The sequence below is a fragment of the Bombus flavifrons genome, chromosome 9 (genome assembly GCF_040668555.2).
Source record: "Bombus flavifrons isolate JBK064 chromosome 9, iyBomFlav1_principal, whole genome shotgun sequence".
Taxonomy (NCBI): domain Eukaryota; kingdom Metazoa; phylum Arthropoda; class Insecta; order Hymenoptera; family Apidae; genus Bombus; species Bombus flavifrons.
In genome coordinates, this window is record NC_138450.1 from 14,339,793 (window position 1) to 14,361,715 (window position 21,923).

General features: G+C 32.2%; 5 protein-coding genes across 11 annotated transcripts in view; 3 read left to right on the top strand and 2 right to left on the bottom strand.

The window, feature by feature from the left end:
- LOC138183450 (FK506-binding protein 5) overlaps positions 1-16,367 on the bottom strand; it is a 62,516-nt gene extending 46,149 nt beyond the window's left edge. The window contains exons 1-8 of one of the 3 annotated variants that reach the window (XM_069120352.1): positions 16,190-16,367; positions 15,697-15,916; positions 9,337-9,446; positions 9,043-9,254; positions 8,772-8,960; positions 8,549-8,692; positions 7,530-7,626; positions 4,291-4,455 (exon numbers count right to left, since the gene is read on the bottom strand). In XM_069120352.1, the coding sequence (XP_068976453.1) occupies positions 4,291-4,455; positions 7,530-7,626; positions 8,549-8,692; positions 8,772-8,960; positions 9,043-9,254; positions 9,337-9,446; positions 15,697-15,875 (1,096 nt within the window). In that variant the 5' untranslated portion in view covers positions 15,876-15,916; positions 16,190-16,367. Of the gene's footprint in view, positions 1-4,290; positions 4,456-7,529; positions 7,627-8,548; positions 8,693-8,771; positions 8,961-9,042; positions 9,255-9,336; positions 9,447-15,696; positions 15,920-16,017 lie in introns of all 3 variants that reach the window. The other 2 variants (XM_069120351.1, XM_069120350.1) reach the window with 2 other exon arrangements.
- LOC138183465 (cilia- and flagella-associated protein 299-like) lies at positions 7,620-8,553 on the top strand. Its single transcript, XM_069120389.1, has one exon. It carries the CDS (start codon positions 7,822-7,824, stop codon positions 8,521-8,523), a length of 702 nt encoding a protein of 233 aa, XP_068976490.1. The 5' UTR covers positions 7,620-7,821; the 3' UTR covers positions 8,524-8,553.
- LOC138183466 (fatty acid-binding protein) lies at positions 10,926-15,251 on the top strand. Its single transcript, XM_069120390.1, has 4 exons — positions 10,926-11,465; positions 12,065-12,237; positions 13,968-14,072; positions 14,512-15,251. Exons 1-4 carry the CDS (start codon positions 11,129-11,131, stop codon positions 14,569-14,571), a joined length of 675 nt encoding a protein of 224 aa, XP_068976491.1. The 5' UTR covers positions 10,926-11,128; the 3' UTR covers positions 14,572-15,251.
- Positions 16,368-17,518: 1,151 nt separating the features above from the next.
- Positions 17,519-19,069, bottom strand: LOC138183468 (synaptic plasticity regulator PANTS). Of its 5 annotated transcripts, none has more exons than XM_069120395.1 (4): positions 18,870-19,069; positions 18,237-18,360; positions 17,924-18,088; positions 17,526-17,830 (listed from the first exon to the last, which is right to left on the bottom strand). In XM_069120395.1, exons 2-4 carry the CDS (start codon positions 18,300-18,302, stop codon positions 17,606-17,608), a joined length of 456 nt encoding a protein of 151 aa, XP_068976496.1. In that variant the 5' UTR covers positions 18,303-18,360; positions 18,870-19,069; the 3' UTR covers positions 17,526-17,605. The 5 variants fall into 5 exon arrangements, with proteins under 5 accessions (XP_068976497.1, XP_068976496.1, XP_068976495.1 ...); XM_069120394.1 differs by having other exon boundaries at positions 18,836-19,069; XM_069120393.1 differs by lacking the exon at positions 18,870-19,069 and adding an exon at positions 18,658-18,827.
- Positions 19,070-19,546: 477 nt separating this feature from the next.
- BCL7-like (chromatin remodeling complex subunit BCL7B-like protein) lies at positions 19,547-21,418 on the top strand. The gene is made up of 4 exons (XM_069120398.1): positions 19,547-19,859; positions 20,185-20,260; positions 20,324-20,429; positions 20,510-21,418. The coding sequence occupies exons 1-4, from the start codon at positions 19,768-19,770 to the stop codon at positions 20,626-20,628; spliced, it is 393 nt and encodes a 130-aa protein (XP_068976499.1). The 5' UTR covers positions 19,547-19,767; the 3' UTR covers positions 20,629-21,418.
- Positions 21,419-21,923: the final 505 nt, after the last annotated feature.

Sequence of the window (21,923 nt, forward strand, 5' to 3'; positions counted from 1 at the left end):
ACTTTCGTTCCACGTAAACGAGATATATTAAAGCTGCTCGATGTATACTGAATATATGCGTACGTATGTATAGCATTGAATTTAATAATATAATACTAGCATATTAACTATGCCGTGTTAATTTTAGAATCGCGTCGGAGTACATGAATCTAGTTGTCGGTATAAATTTTACAGTTTGGTAAGAAGCAGAACACCTGGAAATCTGACAATTTTTCCCTTCGCATCTGGAGTCTCTACCCTAAGAGAGAAAGCTTTACGTGCCACGGTACTCTTCCTGTTAGGATCCACTCAACGGCCATGTTGCTTCAGACATTTCCATCTTTTTCTCTCTCGGCCGTGCAAGCCGGCTTTCAATTTTATTTCATTCCTCGATCATACACCATGCTTCGTCCAGGGATGCTGCAATGCGGTTCTCCTACCTTGCGTCGATTGCACCAACGTTACTTTTTCCCATCGACGAAATAGTCACAGGCCCGATCCATACGTTCCCGCGTTTTTCTTTCGTTACCCTAACTTGTTCGAATAAGAAGTCTGACAGGTACTTTGATCGAATTTATCAGGACTTTTTCTATGCCCACAATCCTCCCTCCCCCTCTCTCCCTCCCTCTCTCTCTTATATGTATATACAGGGTGGTTGGTAACTGGTGGTACAAGCGGAAAGGGGGTGATTCTAGGCGAAAAAAGAAGTCGAAAATATAGAATAAAAATTTTTTTTTAATTTTTCCATCGAGACAACGATCTACAGTGAGATGCGTTATAACGAGACGCGATAAAGTGGACGCGTACCGAGCGAAAATTCAAAGTCGATTTTCTCGAAAACAAAGCCTCGAACGAAAAATTGTTATTCTATATTTTCGTCTTCTTTTTTCGCGTAGAATCACCCCCTTTCCGCTCGTACCACCAGTTACCAACCACCCTGTATATCTTATGTACGATACAAAATTTTGGCTTTCTATTCGCATCTGCGAGTTTGACGTATCCCGGAAAATGCAACTCTTAGATATCATTGGACTGAGACGCGACTAGCGATACTTTGCATTATACCGTTTTGATTTATCGTATCATTGTGAATTTATGCTAAACTGTAACATTTTTCAAGCATAAAACGATCGATCAAGCCAGTTTTTAACGACAGAAACTTTCACGCACGCGCCAAAGACTACGCTTTCGTTACCTAATTGATTAACGTGCATGCTGGCATACAACGCACCACGATTTTATCCATCTAATGGATCTTAGAAAATGCGAAATAGCCAGAAGTAAGTGTTCCATGTCTGATCAAAATTCTCGTCCGTGATCGAGCGTCAGCTCGAGCGTAAGTAATTGCAACCAGTCAAAGCGCAACCGGTGTTTCATCTGCCAATGGACTCGACTTACGCGTAATACGTATAAGATATAATTGTCGAAGATGACTCGTTAACGGATTCACGGTCGATAATTTGACTATTAATCGGAATGGTAAAAAAAAAGGGAAAAAAAAGAAACACTTTGCCAAAGTTGTTAAAGAGCTTGTTTGGAAACGTAAAGTAAAGTGCGATGGATCCTACGAGACGACGGACTACCTTGCTAACTGGAATTTTCAACTAAATCGGTGACCTAAATGCGTTACACTTTCCTTACAAGTTGAAACACGTCGGTGGAACGCTGCTAAATATTCGAGGAAGGAAGCGACGAGCAACGATGTGTTCATATGCCACGTGCCCGCAACACGCCGCTGCAATTAGGCTTAGGAATCGCTATTGTGCCAGAGCTTGACCCTCTCGAATAGAATCTCGACAATGGGAATGCGAGCAATTTGCCGAGAGCGACTGGCCTAATTGCGGCACGATCACGGAATTGGGAAAACTTTGCCGATGAGATTCTCCAAATCGACGTCCAGTTCCATTTCGCTTTGTTAGCAAAGTTGAACGAACGATCCTGCATTTTGTTCCGTTTAAACGGTCGTCGAGTCGCGTTGTCCTCGCGTAAAACGAATTTTACAGCCGATCGTTTAATAGAATAGACGGATAACGAGGAATTTGAAAGTTACCGGCTGACTTTGTCGGTCGCGTCGTTGTTTCATCGTCGATTTTCCAGTATCGTTTCCATGTTTTTTATTTAATATATTTTTCTCGAATAGAAGAATTGGACGTAAAAAGCAACGTTGGTATTTAGCATGATCGACGATTTTAGGAGAACGATCGGCCGACTCGTGCGAAGAAATTCCCACGAAGAATAAAAGCAGAGAAATTTTTTCTTCGAAAAGAAAGAACGTTCACGAAACAAGTGGCAAGCAATTTATACCGATCTCCGTCCCTGAAGCAACAAGAAGCAGAGCATGACAGCGCCATGAAGAAAGACTGGACACAGTTTGTTGGCAGCCGCTTATGAAGAATACGAATCATTACGAGATTCGTCCTTTTTTACTGGGAAATTCTTTGCCAGGCGGTATTCACCTTACTTTCTCGTGCGATCGGATAATCATCTTTTGCCTATTCTTCCACCGTTGTACAAATATCGAGGTCTCCGCGATTCCCCGGCCGAGACTGTTTCAATCGTTATATAATATCTTTTATCGTTTGCTATGACAACGTTCCAATACGATAATACGTAGTTTCTGTATTTCTCGTTTCGAAGAGACACACAGCGATCAACAGATACCTGTAACTCTGGTATATCCGATACGATAGAATTTCTCTTAGACGATAAGAAAAAGAAAAAGTTATGATAAAGGAAAGAGTGGTGAAAAAAAGAAAAAGGAAAAAGTTTAATATTACGTTAATCGTGTGACGAAAGACCGCTTACGAATAGAAACTTCGTATCCTTCGTAAAAGTTACAGTTTCACATTTAGTCCGACCTGAATACTCAAGAACTTCAAGAAGAATTCATGCTTCTTAGAATAAGAAGTAAGAGTAACCGTCAAACCACGTTCCAATCTGTAATTTATTTATATAACTTACAACAGATATTATTTTATCGAAATCGTGGAAAATATCGTGTTACTATTTAACAGATAGCAGCAACTTCTCTCGCGAATACATCGATACGAAATATAAAATATGGTAAATGATAATCGTTAAAGAAGAGACAAAGATATAACGTATATCGATGCCAAAGAATCAGCGAATCTGTATTTCGCACAGTATTTTCTACGGTTTCGATTACTGGTCAAATCTAATCGAATTAATAAGGATTTAACGAGCCCCGATAATTTCGCACGCGCGTGTTCCATCACGACTTTGTAATTACTCGCTTCGATCGCTCCATTCGTGATACAGAAATTTTCTCCGTGTCACGGCAACGGATGAACAAAATTAATGGGACATAACCAAACACGCTGTACGAATTGAAGAATGCGCAATTTTCTCTTCATTTCTTCGAAAGAGCCAGTAACGAATCGAACGTGTGAAAATAACGGTAGAAAATTGTACTCCTTCCTATAGTACGTATAGAAAAATAATACAACTTTTTCCTTTACTGTTTTTCTTCTAAATCTCATAGCTGGAACTGTACTAATGAACACCCTGTATGCATTAATAACGAAGGCCAGCCAGACATTCGTATGAATCATGCGATATTTAAAAACTCGAGAGAACGAAGGCTACCACTTTGTCCCTCCCAGAAATAAATGGAATTAACTGTTCGCAATACGAATCATCGTTTACTCGACCGAAGCTAATTAACTTTCTAAACGCTGAGTAATTAAAAACGGACGAAATTATTTATTCGCGAATTTTTACCAAAGAAGATCGATTCGCTTCTTTTGTCGTTTTTTCTCCACTGACCATTCATGCGCCGGTAATGTCAGTATTACTCGCATTAAAAAGACAGTAAACGATTACTATATACGAATAGCTTTTATAAATTAATCTCGTAACTACTGAATTAAAAACAATTTGTTCGTAAACATTGAAATGAAAAAGCGCAAAATAAAGATTAACTATCGATAAATTTTAGATTTAGATCTTCGTAAGATCTTTATAAAAGTGATCATTATACATATTTAATTATATTTAACATAACGGACTGTATAAATAAATTCCAGTCAATCGATTAAAAAGCTAGAAATATTAAAAACGCAAATGTATTATTCAAGAAGGTAATTATTTTTACGAGTGATTTTTCTTAAAAATACGCATAAAACAAATAGATTCAAATTTACAAGATACGCACGCTCTTTGATTCCTATTCGAATCGACTATATCTCGTTAAAAGAAAATACATAGTCCGCAAACTAATCAACGATAATTCTATTTACGTTCTATCGAATCTATATTATGCGACAAGTAAGCATGTAACTATGTACTCACTCGGATTTTGTTGTATTTCATTGTAGAGAATAGTCGATATCTTCGCCGGTTCCAAGTAATCTGTTAATCCATCGGTGGCGAGAATCAGAAAATCCTCGGTTCCGTCTAAAGGTACAGACTTAATTTCTGGTTCGCCAGTTACAAACGGCTTGTATCGAACGTTACCTGCAACCACGCGAAAACAAATATCGAATTATTGTAAAAACTTATTCTACGACATTTTTAATTATCGGTGTATACATTTTCTTAATTGTGTATAATAAAAGTAGATTGAAATTTGTGCAGAATTCGTCAAACGAAACGTATACGAATTTATTTTGGTGCGATCTAAAATCTTCGTATCTATTTAATTGTTAAACGCAAAGAATTTCATTCATAGATGTAGTAAACTGATGGGTGAACCTGAGTAAATTTATAATAACCGGAAGCGTCTGTATTATGGTGGTGCCATTATTTAAATTAGCCACGCCATTCATTAAATAGATAATTAAAGTTAATTACATATATACATCCTAGTTGAATACTGATATTCCCCACGCCTCACCGTCGCATGTTTTTTAGATGTAAAAAGCATCGTTTACATGTAATGGATAACTGTAACGGTTCTTTTGAATTCCATAAAACTACACGTTACGGGGCATAAAATTCTCTCTCTTTCTCCCACTTTTATCCTTTTACTTTGCTCGATCGCAATTGAAAAATTTCTATGAAGAATCCGATATTAGGCATAGGTAGCCGGCTGTCGTTAATTATGCGATTAATTATCTCGTTTCATTTTAACAACGTCTTCGAAACTTCTCGATTAGGCTTCTTGCATTTTTCAAACATACATCTAATCGCAACTTGAAAATACACAGAACGAAACTTCGTGGTACGTATACTCGTAAAACAGTAAACAACGAAAGATCGTGTTTCGGTATAATCGTAATTACCGTTCTATCGTACAGAATTTTTCTGACTCAACACGCTGCAATAGAATTGGAAGGGTCGTATTTTATTTCTTTTCGTCGTTTCTGGCGTTTCGTCGTTTCGTCAATGACGAATTCTTACCAGCTACACCGATTCGCTGTTCACTGATTCTAGAGTGAGATAGAGTTACAAGTTTCGTTCGAGTAGAATATGCGATGGTGGCGATGGTGGCGATCCAAATAACTATAAAAATTGACTATTTCGAAGTATCAAAGTTTCTCTGCGACTATGTATACGAAAGGATTTTTTAATGTCATTTTCTGTCAAAAACGGGGTTCCTTTACATTTTCTAATTCGAGCGACGATATGCTCTCAAACATAAACATACGAGTTCTAATCGCATAACAAATTTTCATCTACGTTTCATATTTTCGTTATAATTACACATTTTCTCGTCTAATAAAATAAAACCTTGTTAACCAAACTTTACAGGATCAAAGATTCTAATAATTTCTATCGTAGATTCGATTAAACGTTTCATCGATATTAGGTTAGCCGAGTAGAAAAATATCCTATGAATATTTACAATCGATAAAAAGCATCGTAACGATTATAAGATATAATTTTATGATAAGTATCAATTATCAAAATTTTACGACGTCGAAACGAAATTCTTCTAACGACAAACGTTCGAGACACGCGTCTCCTCGCGAAGCATAAACGGTTTAATGGGCTGTTAATTATTCCCGGCAGGCGATGTAGAAGCCACCCAGTAAAGAGTCCATTGCTCGAAGCATGATTGCACGTATTATTGTGTCAGCGGTCGAACGGAACCAACAGGATACCCAACACGCGTCCAGAATATTTTCTTTCCTTTTCTTCGCAATACCTAAAGCCATAGTTGGCCAGCTGTTGGTACACGTTGATTCTCCCTACTTGGCTCCCTTACAAAACACACGATTTTTATAACCTATAACTAGATCGCGGATATTTATGTAAGTTATATAAACTGACAAGTAATGTTTATGTATAATAGTACTTAATTACATAAAGAAGAATAGATATACATTACACAAAGTTCGAAATAAAAATAGAAAAATAGATCCTTTAAATATGATTAATATTTTCAAATGAAACTATTCATCGCACTTGATAGAAATAAACAATATGTAACAAAACTATTTCGAAATTTCCACGTGAAGATGATAGTAGTATCGAATTTCAAAAACCGGAAAAACATAAAATCTAAAATAACTATCCGTAATAAAATAATTAACATCTATAACATCCTTACGGTCATCTTCACTTTTAACTTATCATTGTTATTCGGTTAAATAACTTTTATATAAATTATCTTCTTTTCTTTCATTTCTTTTCTTTTCTTTCTATAAAACTTAAATATGTACGTACTTACATAAATACATGTATACGAATAATTATATTATATGTATATAGGATATCCTATGCAACTGAAACAAGCTATGTACGTTTTTAAAATGATTAAAAGCATAAAGAATTCTCGAATAATCTCCTAATTATCCTAAAATACCTAATATTTAGTTTAGACTAAAGTTTTCTATAATTAACGTTACCTTTTTATTTTCTTTCGTATTTGAAGGAAAAGTCCTTCTTTTAGAAAATAAACTTCCCAGCATCGAGTAAATAACGACCTTCTTAGCATTAAATAGCATGAAATTTACCAAAAGTAAGAGTATCTGTAGAGTTCCAGACGCATTATTTAAAACACGCGTTTCGAGCAATCGACCGATTATGAGAGAATACTTGTATCGCCATCTAGCGACGTGTATATAGTTTTCATAGCAGTGGAATTGATTACCACGACTACGGAAATAACGGAAGAAGTTTGATTGAAAATAAAATTAATCGTGTAAAGTTAATATTAACGTGTTCTACTTCATACACATTTACGAACGTATCAACGAACGTGAGTACTAAGAATAATATTAATTTCAAACATAAACACCAACTACGATCAACGATGTATACTCGATCATACATAAATGCGTAATTTCTTTGTTTTGCATCAACATTTTTTTTTAAAAAGAATTATCGTGTAAAATGCTTTATGATATCCGGATATTATTGACAAGTAGATGCAAAAAGTTAACCTATAAATATTAAGTAACGATGATTTTTACTTTTCAATATATGTAAAAGTATAAAATATACGAAACGTATGAATTATATTTTATAATAAAATTTTTCCAATTCTCAATTTTCTTTTATCTAATCTGTTAAATAAAATACATAAATCATGCACTGGAGCTGTATCTTTATTTTGTAAATGTTCCGTAATAAAACTAACTTACCTATTGCTCGTGAAACACCTAATACTCCGTTAACTCTCATCATTCCCATGATTTGCATCACTATTCCTCCTGCTTTCTGTACTCTTTGAACTTCATCCTAATAAGAGAAATTAATATCGTTTGCACATTTGTTACAAATTTTTTTAAAACACATTATATTTATCAGATGTCGATTGTTTTTAAACAAAGAAAGTAAATTCTAGCTTAAAATTTACTGTCGCAAAGATCGTTTAATTAAAAAATAAATATTAATATTTTTATCGTTAAAATTATAGATTAAATAACATTAAAAATGACAGCAGTAGGAACACAAATAGATAGTGACAAAAGATTAATACAATTTGAAACTTATGAAGACTATTTGGATTCCCTAGTAACATTTGTTGACCTTGGATATTTGGGAAATCTCAATGTCGCGCGTAGATTAGCTGAACTTGGTTATCGTTGTACGAGCGAAACACTCGACGAAGAAACATTTTATCGTCGTTTGGAAGCTGTGAAAAATTTACTTTTTCCAATTTATAGACCGTACGAGTTAACATCGGAACAAGTGACACCAAGGGATAATATAATGCAAGAATTAGCACTCAGAGAACGTCTGAATAGATTAAAAATCATATCCACTATCATATTCGTTAGAAATTTAACAAAACTTCAGTTTGAAATTTCTGGTTACATTGATTTTAGCGAAAGGCTCGAAAAAGAAAATTGGCTTCCATATTTCCAAGGAAGAAAAAAAATATGGCCTTGTGCATCTGACCTTGCATATTATTATTGGAGAACAGGGAAAACATGTATAAACACAACATCAAATTTTCAACCTGTTATAGACCCAATACTAGGGCTTCGATTTAAGCACTGTCATGATAGGCATTTCATTAATGTAGATCCTGGAGTACCCTCTCCAGGCATATATACAACACGACTGAGAATACATAGTCAAGAATATGAACACATAATATTATACGATCATGTTCTGCGAACAAGATGTTAAACATAATGAAAACATATATACTTACTTCACGATGAAGCCGATGAGGATTTACTAACTGAACGACATTGTCACGTTTTATCAGCATAGCTGTTGAATCTCCTACCCAGGCAACATATAATCTTTTATTTAATATTAAAGTGCAAACTGCAGTAGTTCCACCACATAGTCTCTGAAATGATAAAAGTAATAAAAATGATATATTGCCTGTATATTTGATATATTATTCTACAAAAATATTTCTTTCTTACTTGTGTCTGTGATTTCTCTATAAACCGTCTGTCAGTAGTAAGAAAAGCATCGCGTAAGGCACGCTCTGGATCTGTAGGATAATATATGCTTTCTGCTAAATATTGATGCAGATGAGAAGCACAATACACAGCTGCATCTTGTCCCGCATGTCCATCAAATACTGCATAGTAATTTGCTATAGAGTCATCCTAAAATTTGGAATATGCTTTTCCAATAAAAGACTTACTACGTGTATATATTTGCTAAGAAAAATTTAATCTTTGTATTTACCTCAATACCAAATATACTGTGTAAGTCATGTAAAACCACGTAGCGGTCTTCCATTTTTCTTCTACAATTTCTGCTTCCACCTGCTACTATCTGTGGCAGTGGTGTACAAGGAGGTGGTGGCAATAATGCTAATCTACTATTGTCCAGGTAGCGAGTACATATTTCATTAACTTCACTGGTAATGGCTTGCATTAATTTTAACGAAGTATATGCTGCAAGATAAAAAAGAATTATCACAGACTATTTTTATTATAAAAAACAACAATATTTTAAAGTTTTTCTAAAGAGACATACTTTTTTCTTGAGATTTAAATCCACAATCCTCTGGTTGCTTGTTGCATATGGATTTGACTTTTTGTATTACTTGATGAACCAAGTGTGCTTGTAAACTTGCTGGACATTGTCTAGAATGTTACAAAATTCTCTATTTATACATATAATTAATTTTTAAGTATCTGTAACAAGATCAATTGTTTCATGCTTTGGAAAATAATTATCTATTTAAAGAACAAATTACGCAATACAAGTACAAATCTGAACATAGAAAGCATAAAAATAATTGAAGCAGTACTTGGCAAACTGACAGCAATAGATATGCGAAACTTTCGATTAACAAAATTCAAAAGTCTATCTTCTATAGTGAAAATACGCTACAATGATAACCATGGGTTTTTCATTCCGAAATTCTTTAAATCGTAAGAATAAAAAATATTTATAATTTGTTTTAAAAGTAATGTTAAACGAATGTACAAACGATATATGTATCCGCAACGTATTATTTGTTCTATTAATTTTTTATATTTTTATAGTGACTTTAATCGTAGATTTAATCGCAAAAGCTTTCAATGTGATTGAATGCCATATAGGCACATTAGTAATATGCTTAAAGTATCGTGTGCCTACAATTTTCATTTAGAAACAACTTTTATCATACTGGAGGTTATATGTAATATATATATGTATGTAGAATTTCTGCTATAGTCTTACAGCGTTTTTGATTTAATAAACAAAAGTTTACATTTTATTTACATCATACGATGTATTTTATGTTTTTGCGTTGTTGAAAATTGTTTTATGGCTTTCAAGTATTAAAGATAGTTGTAGATAATCTTAATAATTTTACAATCTCATTTTAAATCTGTCCTTCTCTGACAGTCCTTCTCTGTACATTTCTGCGACCATCTCATACTCGAAATGAAATGGGACATAAAAAACATTAAATTTTTTAAATATACAGGGTGTCCTAGGTTCTGACGGCCAGATGCTATCGGTATATTCTACGGATCTAAATAGGGAAAAAATGTTATATAAACATAGATCGCTTAAAGCTTTACTAAAGAGTCATGAGAAAGATATGAATTTACCGAGATGAAACAAATTAGGAATGACATTCGCAGAGTAATAAATTCTATTTTCGGCTGTTATCAATCTTGTATCGTCAGAACGATGAACATTTTGCGATGGAGAATTAATTACTTTTGCATAAACAAAGTGAACATAAATATTACTGATGTATTCCTGCGTTATACCGTAGTAACCTTGCTATTGTCCCCTTCGTATTTCATATTTTCGTCGTAACCTATTAATAAAGCTTTAAACGACTTCTATGTTTATATAACATTTTTTTCTTATTTAGACACATAGACATACCGACAACGTTCGTCCATTAAAATCTGGGACACCTATTGGGATATTTATTCTTGCTTTTATAATTACTAATACTATTCTCGTTATTATCATCGCATGTAAACAAATAATTATTACTGAAATATCATTTTGAGAAGTCGTAGATGAAGCTTGTAAGTTTCTAAAACGACATACAGTTTCATACTTTATCTAGTAAATATACGTATGTAGTAGCAAACATCAAATGCATCGTACGCATCGTTTTCATCGTACGTTTCATCCAATCTGAAGATAGTCATAATTCGTTCAGCGAAAAAGATTAATTTATTCCTTTCTGAATAGTTACTGAGGATCAAACAATTTATTAATTTATAAAAAGAACGATAGAATAGATAGAGTTTGAAAAAATGATTATACGCATTTCCGATAACCGCCATATCATGCGGCGTATCATTTAGATATGAGAAATCTATGGAGAGGAGAAGTAGCTCTCGAGCAGCATTTACCTCAAGAACAAGGAGTTTACGCTTTAGATGAACATTTCGTGAAGATCAAAGAGACCGGTGAAAACGAGGAGATAGCTGTTTCAAATCTATTAAAATCGGAATCTTTCGAACTAGTTCGTAGCGATACGTTCGAAGACGAGGGCTCGCCGCAGCCTGTGAGAAAGCATCCCGAACCACCAGCAAACGCATCGTCTCCGGAACATTACCGACAGGGGAGAGAAATGGTATCGATCGTTGGCGCTTATCAACATGAAAGCAATGAAAACCTCGACGAGTATTTCAAAGCTGTGGGTATGTTAAAAGCGACTAAAACTGAATGTCGCCTAGCTTACGATGGAAGCAAAAACAAATACGATGTATAAAATTCTGTTTCTTTCCGCGTAATATTTATTCCATCCATTATTAGCTTGTTCTTGAATCGATCGATTTGTTATATGTATTCTCGTAATATACTAATTTACCAATGCGCTATCAATTAAAAGTATAGATTGAAATTTTGATTAGTATGTGGACATATATACACGTGCTTGTACACAAACACTCATTACACGATATATTATATACCTATATATTTTTACAATTATTAATTATTATAATTTACAATTACTTTATAATTATTTACTTTACCTTTAATGCATGTTATGTTATACGTTTTTTCCTACCTATTGGATATTTCATTTATCAAATAAAGGATTAAAACGTTCAAAAATCTTAGTGGATTATTTATTGAAAACCTACTGTATCGAGCTGTATCGAACTTCATAATAGAAACTACATATTAGATTAGTGAAAAGACGAAATCGTGTACATTGATTAGTGTTATTATCGAACATAATAATATATACGTATAGTATCGAAATTAAGTTATTTTTAATTGTATGCACCTATAGGTGTACCATATATTCCACGGAAAATGATGTGCATGTCCAGTCCGCGACTAGAAATATCGAACAACTGCGATAAATGGACTATTCGTACCATTACCATGATTCGTACGGCAGAAGTGACCTTTACTCTTGGCGAAGAGTATGAAGAACATATGCCGGCAGGAGTTATACTGAAAGTACAACCACTCCTTTCGTAATATTTTTTTGAAATACCGTGCTCGCCCTAATTTAATATTTTTAGTTTCAAGTTTGAAACTTACTTTGAATTACATAAAAAAAAAATTAGCCATTACATATCTTTCTTCGATATATAATTAAATGAATAGAACAAATTATTTCAGAGAGGACTTCGTATCCTTAACTTCGAATAACATAAATAGTACTACCGATTTTCAAAGAATTAAATTATGATTTGTTTTATATACAGGGCGTCCCCAAAATTGTGACACAATAGGCCGGATGGAGATTCTACGTGGAAAAATAAGTCGAAAAGAAAAAATAAAGCTTTTTCACTTAAGGCTTCGTTTTCGAAAAAGAATGAATTAAAAAATCCGTCAGGTCCGTCTAAGTACCTATTAACTGCAAATTTCGAGGTATAAAACTTCTATTTTTGATCGTATTTCGGTTAGAATCCCCGCGCATTAACGACAATTTATCACTTACAATTTATCGCTTACGAAAAGGACGTTTATTTATATGTATTTTATATGAACGTGACTGCAGGATCACTTTATTTTTTGCCCTTGCTCGCATCAATCAAAAGTTCAATTTCTCCTTTCTCTAGTAACACCATATAGGGTGTTTAACGAAATGGCGAGCACGATTTTTCAAATACTTCCGATAATGTAACAGACAATATTTCAAACAAAAATTGCTCTGTTTTGAATCAGTTTCAAGTCAATAAAAGATAAGAGTCACTTTAACTTTTTAACACATATTTGCACATTGGACTTCCTATCTGTCGTACGTGTTTTTCTACTTATAATAAGTGCTCAAATTATTGCATGCCACTTGCCGCGACACAAAGACCCGTTCCTTTCAACAAATTTTGATGCGCAGAAGCAAATAGACTTCGTGGATTATTTTATCGCAAAGTTCTTCTGCAGAGTTTACTGGTTTGTCGTAAACAACGGACAATGTAAATATCCCCATAAAAAGAATCTAATGGAGATAAATGTGGTGAAAGAGCCGACCAGTAATTTTTACTATTGCAATTTGTTGACAGCACAAACGTTATCTTAAGCATGTGATCTAACGCCCTATTAAATTTCACACGTTAACAATAATGCTCTTATGAATCAATGAAATGAAGATTTCTGAACTCATGGTCATCAGAAAGTTGTAGTATTTCGATCGATGAACTAAAAAGGTCAGTGTGATCTTGATTTCTTATAGAAAGAAGCATTTTTTGGCAATTTTAAGTATTGAAATTTGTGACCGATTCAAAACACATCAACCTTTGTTTGAAATATTTCTTTGTTACATTATCGTTACATATGAGGAATGCCCGGGAAAAATCGTGCACCCCATTTCGTTGAACACCCTGTATAAATACTAAAGCGACAGTTTTGTCGTTAGTGCGATGCATTTAAACGTGGACAGTGTCGCGATTTGCTTTCTGTTATCTCTTATTTCCGTAATTGGAAGATATGTTTACGAGAAACAAAAGTTTCATAGCTCAAAATTTGCAATTAATACACGGGTAACTTATAGATTTTCAAACTCTTTTTTTTTTTCGAAAACGAAGCCTTAAATAAAAAAAAGTGTAATTCTTTTTTCCGACTTATTTTTGCATGTCGGTTGCAACCTTGTATCACGATTTTTGGCAATATCCTATGTAAAAAGAAAGAGGGGGGGTGGACTTTTTCATTTTTCACCGTTCGTATTTCTGTCTGTTTTTATTTAGAATATAACTACAATGGAAGGAGATAATTTAGTGACAGTTTCAGTCGGTCCAGATAACAACAAAGTAGTGCGGAAGTACGAAATTACAAAGGATGGTGTAGTGTTGGTACGTTCCATTTGCATGTCCGTTCACATATACACAAGCTTTTATCGATCCTACAATAGTATTCAAAACATTAATTTAAATATTTATTTATCCGTATTTATATTATACATATTGCAAGAAATATGATGTGTATACCTCATCTGATATCAATTACTATGTGAGGAAGATCTCATCGATATATAGATGTATATATACATACATATTTCAGTGGCAGCAGAGCATAGCAGTATAAGTTTGTTTATTGAAATTTTTAATGGCCAATTGACTATTTATTTTTTATATCGACTATCGAGATTTTTATATTTATATCAGTTATTCAGTTACTGTTTGTCACGTTCTTGCCTTGTAATTATATAAAACATAATTAAATAAAAGAAATGATAGTCTTGAAAGGTATTGATATGAAAGTAGATATTAATATCGTATTTTCTATTTTCAGATAATGACACATGAAAAGAGTGGCCAAATAGGAAAGCGCTATTTTAAGCGCCTTTCGTAAAGCTTAGTTACTGTTTGAACTATAAAATATTTGTATACTTGGATTCCATATAAATTACATTAGCTATTAACAATTAAGTTTTCAATCGCTTTATGCGCTTTATACGCATATTGCACCTAACAGTAACTTGTTGATAACACAATCTGAAAGCAAGCACACTTCAGATGGTAAAAAACCTATCATACAAAAACGGAAGCCGCACGGAAAATGCGTGCAGTTACGAGAAAGCAAAATTCGCCGGATCAATCGTAAATGTTCCGTCATTTCAGCATGCGCCCTGCCTACCTTTATTGCGTGTCACGTGCTACACAATATATACAAACACGGATAAATAATAATTAATCTTATAATAAATAATTAAAATCTGACGCGTAAAGGAATTTTATTTGTTGCATATGTATTTAAAGGATTAAACATATTATACGAATGACATGAAAATGTGACGCGTAATTTCTTTTATATAAATCTTTTCTTATAAAAACCTTTTATTTAATATACTATATGCGTTTCATGTAATATTAGTAACTTAGAAATGTATTTTTCCGCTAAATGCTTTGTATAATTTCGATGTATCTATATTTTCAAATTTGTTTCAAAGTTTAGTAATATACATAATTATGATAGTCGTGCCTCATTACGATGCTAATGAAGTCTCAAAAAATTCTTTATAACACCCATAATATGTCCATACAAGTTTTCTATGGTAATTAGTTTAAATAGTTATGCGAGTAATTACACAAAGTGTCCCAGCCATTACGACGCAATCGAAAATGTAGCTTAAAAAAATAAATCGAAAATATTCGTATGGCGTTTCATTTTCGTCTTTCGGAAAGATAGAGTTTGAACACGCGTGTACTTAATATATTTTCAAATTCGATTTTTTCGAAAATGAATCTTCAAACGAAAAAATTTGATTTGACATTTGCGACTTATTTTTTCAGGAATGTGGAATCAGCCCCCTTCCCGGGGCTGATACGACGGATGATACTGGGACACCGTGTATGTCGTTTATGTTTACATTCGATGCCGGCCACCATAGGAGCTATCAACGAATAAACACGTCTTTTGTCCGCCCACGCACTGCCATGCTGCAATATTATTCATTTAAAAAGTACATTCACTTACGTCTGGTTGAGGTACTGTAGAGTCACGTTGATGATTTCACCGACGATCTCAGCCTCGGTGACGTTATATGAACTTACTGAGACAGGCAGCTGATCGTATGGATTCATTCTGGCGACAAATTCGGAGAAAAAACGGCTATACGCTCCGAGATAATCACCGTCAGGACAATCTTCCGCCATTCTTTTTTCTCTTGATCAGAAATCCAAGTTACCGGTGCACACTTCTGTTAGAGCACAAAAACCACAATACGTTGACTGCGTTTACTGAAATGTGAACGCGATACCTCAATAACTATCTCTTAGTGACTAAAGTCGAATTAACCCACATGAAAATATAAGAATGGAAGGGAGAGAAATAGAAAGAAAGCAAAAGTGTGTGCGTATATTTGAACGTTTTTGTCGTTTTACTAAACGAAGCGTTCCTCTGTTCTGAACCTATTCGTTGATAGGCGATATTTGTATTTAGGTTACGTCACTCATTCAATATCGCGTACGCACATAACACTACGGGCCCGATCGAACGACGCGTTTCTCTATTGTGTTCCTTAGAGAAGTGGGGAGAATTTGCCGCGACGTTTAAACACTATCTCTCCCGCTTCTTTCAGTTTAGCGTTGCTTTTTGCCTTTCCTTTTGCCACTGGCCACTTGCGGATTGACTCTCGTAACGGAAGAAGAAGACGGAATTCCCCGAGTCACCTACTGCGCATGCCCGTCACGGGCCTCTGCATTTGCTGTTTCGCCGGCGTATGCTACTACAATACTTCTTTATTATGTTTAACTATTATCTTTCTTCCGACTTATACGTACTATTGTGTACGTACATTTCCTATTCTGATATATTTTTCAACTTTTTTTGTATATTTTTATTGTAATTTATATGAAAAGCGTTAAAGCCTGTATATGAAATTTACATGAGAAACATTAAAGTAATCGCTATTTTATTATTTATATACATATCGTGTATAGTAATAATGTACTCAAAATTTATATTACAAATAGAATTTTACTTTAATGTCTTTTCTTAGTTTAGCAAATTTTTTCGTAATATTTGAAATTCTGTTTTGTCAAAAATTTATAATGGTAGAATTAATAAATAATAATTTTTTCAAGTATACTTTCATATACTATTGTACAGTATTGTACAGTACAATACAATAAAATAAAATAAATCTTTCATTACAAAAATATTAAAAATATATGAATCTATTCGAAAATCAATTTTCAATTAAATAGTAAAAAAGAAGCTTATCATAATAAATTTAATCTAAATTATTTTTATTAAAACTAAGTATTTAGTTATGTATTAGTAAATGAATACTGTTTTTGTCTTAAAATATTATTGCTAGGAATTTGATTAAGAACATGATAGTTAATATATAGTTAGTTAATATATAGGTAGTTATATAAACTATCAAGAATTTGATAGTTAATATAAACAAATCGATAATTCAAGTATATCTTGTATTTATTTGCTTATTTACTTTGTCCCTTGATTGTAACCTTTTGGGACCTTGAACTTAGAGATAAATAATGAGTTCGATTAACAAAAACATTAACGCGTAAAATTTGAATTCCGTGATCAGATTTCATTAATGCCAATAACGCGTGTGCTATTAGCGAAAGGTGCTTTCTAAACGCACGCGAACATGATTATCAATAAACTACAGATAAGTGCTATTGTTATCGAATTATTGTGGTAGCATGTCAGTCCTTTCCTCTTTGATATTTTTTACTATTTACTACACTAACAAGGATATTTAGATGATCTGCTTTACGTAACTCATTCTACATAAATGATGAATTTTTCCATATAATAAAACCCACGTCCAAAATTTAATTTCTGAATTTTTATTTTGAAGTATCACGTACTACTTAAAAATATCTATGATATTAAATACATTAAATTATTCTTACATTATGGTACAAAACTTTTTTTCTTCTTTCTCGTATTGATTTTCTTTTAATTTGTCACTTAAAATTCGTAAATATGATTTACTACTTTCTTTTTCTAGCCAGCTAGGTAATGGAGCATTCCAATTTTCTGGAGGTTTATCTCTCTTTTGCCAAATATCATTCTTATAATGACCTTCTAATCTCTCTAGTCTGCGCTTCCTTTCACTGTTTATTAATTGCTTCTGTAAATAATACAATATTTCTTAAAACATTATATAACTCATTATAAGTAACATTTTATAAAACAATTTTTAATTATTTAATTCTTAACGTACGCATGCTTCTTTATCTTTATATTCAGACCATAGATTGCAATTCTTATAATCAATTTGCCACTGTTTACAGTCTAGAGTTTCTCCAAATATAAAATATTGATGAAACCGTGCTTTTATGCTTGTGCAATCCCTATATTCCTCTTTATACATTTCACATGGTTTGATCTAAAATATTAAATTATTAGTTATAAAGGAAGGAATGATATATTAATATTTTCTTATATCTCTAATGTTTAAATACAATTGACTAATTTCTTAACATAGCTATAATGTAAAAGGATATTATAAAACTATACAGAATCTATAATTATACCAGCCATTCATATGCAATTTCTTCTTCAGGTGTAGTATTTTTCATTGTACTGTTAGGTTCTGGCATCTTTCTCTTGTCTTTGTAATCAGGCACTAACTATTTTCTTCTCTAATAGAACAAATAACTGTAACAGTTTATATTTACAGAATGAATTTTACACAATTACTAATCATTGATATTCTCTTTGCATATATAAAGTTGATTTTAGTAGATATCTTATTTATATAATGATAAAATACAATACATATTAATGTCTCCAAAATTAGTGTGTAATATTGCACAACGTCGATGATATAATTAATGATATTTCTATAATATAACGAATAAAATAATTATAAAATTAGAAATACTACTGTAATTCATGTTTAAAATAATTTCTAATTTTCCATTATATTTTAGGTTATATTTCAATGTTATTGACAGAAAATAAGTTTGCTATGTGAATTTCCTTTAAAATAAGAATACAAATAAGCTTATACATATATAGCAAACAGTAGTAAGTTTCATTTCTATCTTTTCCTTAATTAATAAAATCTCATTTTAACAATCCTATTGTTCACGTAAAATTGAAATCTTATTAAAAAAAGTAGAGAATTATCCATGGACATTGAATATATAGAGACCGAGAATAACCTTCGTGTGTTGGCACAGGGTTTGAATCTACTCCTGGGAAGTGGGAAAAACAGTCATGTTGTACTTGGAACCGCATTGATCATTGGTCACTGATTCAATGATGTATGTTAGAAGGAGAAAATAAACTAGTCAATCAGTTACATTGGCTTCCTCTTACTCAATGGAAATAAGATTGCCCTTACGCAATCACAACCAATCATCAATGCGGCTCCAAATACCACTTTCCCTGTTCCCCAGAAACGACTTCACCCGCACAATTATTGCTCGGTCCCTATATTCTTATGTCCATGGAATTAACATATAGGGACATTCTAGAATATTATTCTACACATTTGAAGTTACAATATTTATCTGTTATATTAATTTTTATATATTTTCCAACATCAGTATAATCTTATTAAATATGTGTTTGTAACAAAAATGTGTTTATATTTTAATAATAGTATAGAATAGAGAATGTGTTATAGTTGCATTTATTCGTCTATTTGTGTCAGTGATGCTCATGTTAACTAAACCTGCTAGAATATGCTTTAACCTCTAACGATCTTTCTATACTACCGCCATTCGAAAATTTATTACAAAATTTTATATATTTACATATATATGTATATTTAACATGTAAATTGATGGTCTCAATTTTTTCAAAATATAAAAATTGTAGCTTATCGATGAGTATCACTGCTTTCCGCCATATTTCTCGTCCCTACCCCTACTTATTCTCGCTGACCTATCGTCTTGTTATGATTGTAATATTTGTGATTCTCGTTCGTTCAAATTGAAAGTGTTTGATATCTTGCTGTGGAAATTTGTAATTGCTGTCAGTTCCCTAACCTCTTTATCGACGAATGTCCTAGTGCTTTATATCGTGTTAGTTGAAAGTGACATATAATCGCGTAACATGATGTCGCGGTCTGTACGTGCAGAGACTCGTAGTCGTGCCAAGGATGATATTAAGCGTGTAATGCAAGTCGTTGACAAAGTTCGCCATTGGTAAATCTCTTAACATATTATAGATGCACGAGGAAATGTTGAAAAGTTTTACAAAAGAAAGTAAAAGAAAGAATGTAGTAAAACTATATGGATATCAAAAATGGATAAAAATTTTTCTTCTTTGCAAGGTTTAATAGAGATTTTGCATTACACATGTCAGCTGTAAACAGACTTTTGTAGTTCTGAAATGTTTTATGCGTGTTGATTGAGTAATAGTGTTGTATGTCTGCTTTTTTAATAACAGTAAAGAAGGTAGCTTCTCTGTCTGTTACTTTAATATTGATCCAAGAAATCATCAGTGCTTTTCATGCCGACACTTTTATAGGGAAAAGAAATGGGTTACAATAGGAGAAACTACTATGAAGATTTATAAGTGGGTACCTATATCAACACTTGATCAGGTAAACAGAAGTTATGAAGCATGTATAAAAGTAAGAAATAAAAATCAATATTCTTTTGCGTAGAAGAAGAAGACAAAGACAGTTGCAGACAAGGAAAATGGTTTGCCAAGAAAAAGTGGATTAGATTCGTCGAACTCTAATTTTGGTCTTACAGAGGATTCAAATACATGTAAGTTAAATTTCAATGCTTTATGACATATCTGTTATTTTTTGAATGTTAAAATTTACAAAAGTTTTACAATATATTAGGTTTTTCAACAGTTAGTGATTCCCAAGGATTAACTGATTTTTCTGCGCATCTGGGATTTTCTGAAGATTCTAATTCGCAAAATAGTGAACCAACATCTAAAAGGTTAAAGACTGATTAAAGTTCATCCTGTGACTGTTGTTTGGGATATTAAATATTTAGGAAATAATTTTTATCTTATACGAATTTGCACACTATAAAGTTATCTTAAATCATAATTGTAAATTAACAAACTAAATGAAGTTTCATCTTTTATTTTATTCTATATTTAGCAAAAATTTTTATGCATCAAAGAAGAGGATAATCATATCGATCAATTTAAGTTAAATGTAATGAGTTTATTTTTTTATACATGAATTTGTTATAAAATAACACGGCTTAATTTAGAAGCTAATGTTAATGATGTTTTATTCGAGCATGTGCATTAAATGTTCACCTCCTTTTAAGATCTGTTTTGAAGGAAATTTAAAAGTGTAGTATAAAATTATTTTTCAAAACGGATTGTACATTTTAGACAATATTCATATTATCACAGTATTATTTAATTAATGAGATACATATAAGATTTTCCTTTATTTCAATGTAACATTTCAAATAACTGATTGCCAAACATTGATACGTTATAATCTTGGAAATGTAAAATAGATAATGATATATTTGTTTTTGCTGTAAAATAATATCTCCAAAATACAAATGTATAATGTTACAATTATCTTCAAGATATTTATGTGTCTAAGTATAATCATATATTCAATAATTGCTCGATAATTGAGTATCATTGTACATATTTCAAGTATCATTTCTTTGCAGTTTTATATTCTAGAATTTACATTCCTTGAGGTTATGTTATAGCACCATGAAATGTACAAAATACGCTTTGACACTTACAAATAAAATAATACAATCGTGAATGTTTGAATTTATATTTACATAAGTTTTCAGGAAAGCATAAAAATACTTTGATAAAATTATTACTTAATCATTTTCATTTGTTCAAATACAAATGTTTAAAAACCTGTATGCATTAAAAAGAATTAAATCAAAAACATCCTACTATATAGCTAATTATTATAATTTTTTTATAACTAATTCTGTACATGGATTCTTATCTGTAATTTTAATAATATCTGTATATTATGGATTATGTACAGAAAGATATTTGGTTATTATACTAAATTTTTGCTTTTAATGTGTACAAATCTCAAAATCTTTACAGTAATTTAAATTATAAGTTGAGTATACTTTCAATTAATGTTCTCTGTTATAATAAATATAATCAACATTTTATTATGTAAGATATAAATTGTTTATAAATTGTTCTATTCAGATGTTTTAAGATTTTAAATATGTGATATATTTAAACATATTATAATAATTTATATAATATTTTAATAAAAAAGGAATGGTATCTGTGTG

Excerpts from the sequence above, each read along its gene's own strand:
- LOC138183465 (XM_069120389.1), top strand. The coding sequence starts at position 7,822 with ATGACAGCAGTAGGAACACAAATAGATAGTGACAAAAGATTAATACAA.
- LOC138183466 (XM_069120390.1), top strand. The coding sequence starts at position 11,129 with ATGAGAAATCTATGGAGAGGAGAAGTAGCTCTCGAGCAGCATTTACCT. Across the intron at positions 11,466-12,064 it reads CGAGTATTTCAAAGCTGTGG|GTGTACCATATATTCCACGG; the intron begins GTATGTTAAAAG and ends ATGCACCTATAG. Across the intron at positions 14,073-14,511 it reads CAAAGGATGGTGTAGTGTTG|ATAATGACACATGAAAAGAG; the intron begins GTACGTTCCATT and ends TTCTATTTTCAG.
- LOC138183468 (XM_069120395.1), bottom strand. The coding sequence starts at position 18,302 with ATGCCAGAACCTAACAGTACAATGAAAAATACTACACCTGAAGAAGAA. Across the intron at positions 18,089-18,236 it reads AAATTGCATATGAATGGCTG|ATCAAACCATGTGAAATGTA; the intron begins GTATAATTATAG and ends TTAATATTTTAG. Across the intron at positions 17,831-17,923 it reads ATAAAGATAAAGAAGCATGC|AAGCAATTAATAAACAGTGA; the intron begins GTACGTTAAGAA and ends TATTATTTACAG.
- BCL7-like (XM_069120398.1), top strand. The coding sequence starts at position 19,768 with ATGATGTCGCGGTCTGTACGTGCAGAGACTCGTAGTCGTGCCAAGGAT. Across the intron at positions 19,860-20,184 it reads GTTGACAAAGTTCGCCATTG|GGAAAAGAAATGGGTTACAA; the intron begins GTAAATCTCTTA and ends ACACTTTTATAG. Across the intron at positions 20,430-20,509 it reads TACAGAGGATTCAAATACAT|GTTTTTCAACAGTTAGTGAT; the intron begins GTAAGTTAAATT and ends ACAATATATTAG.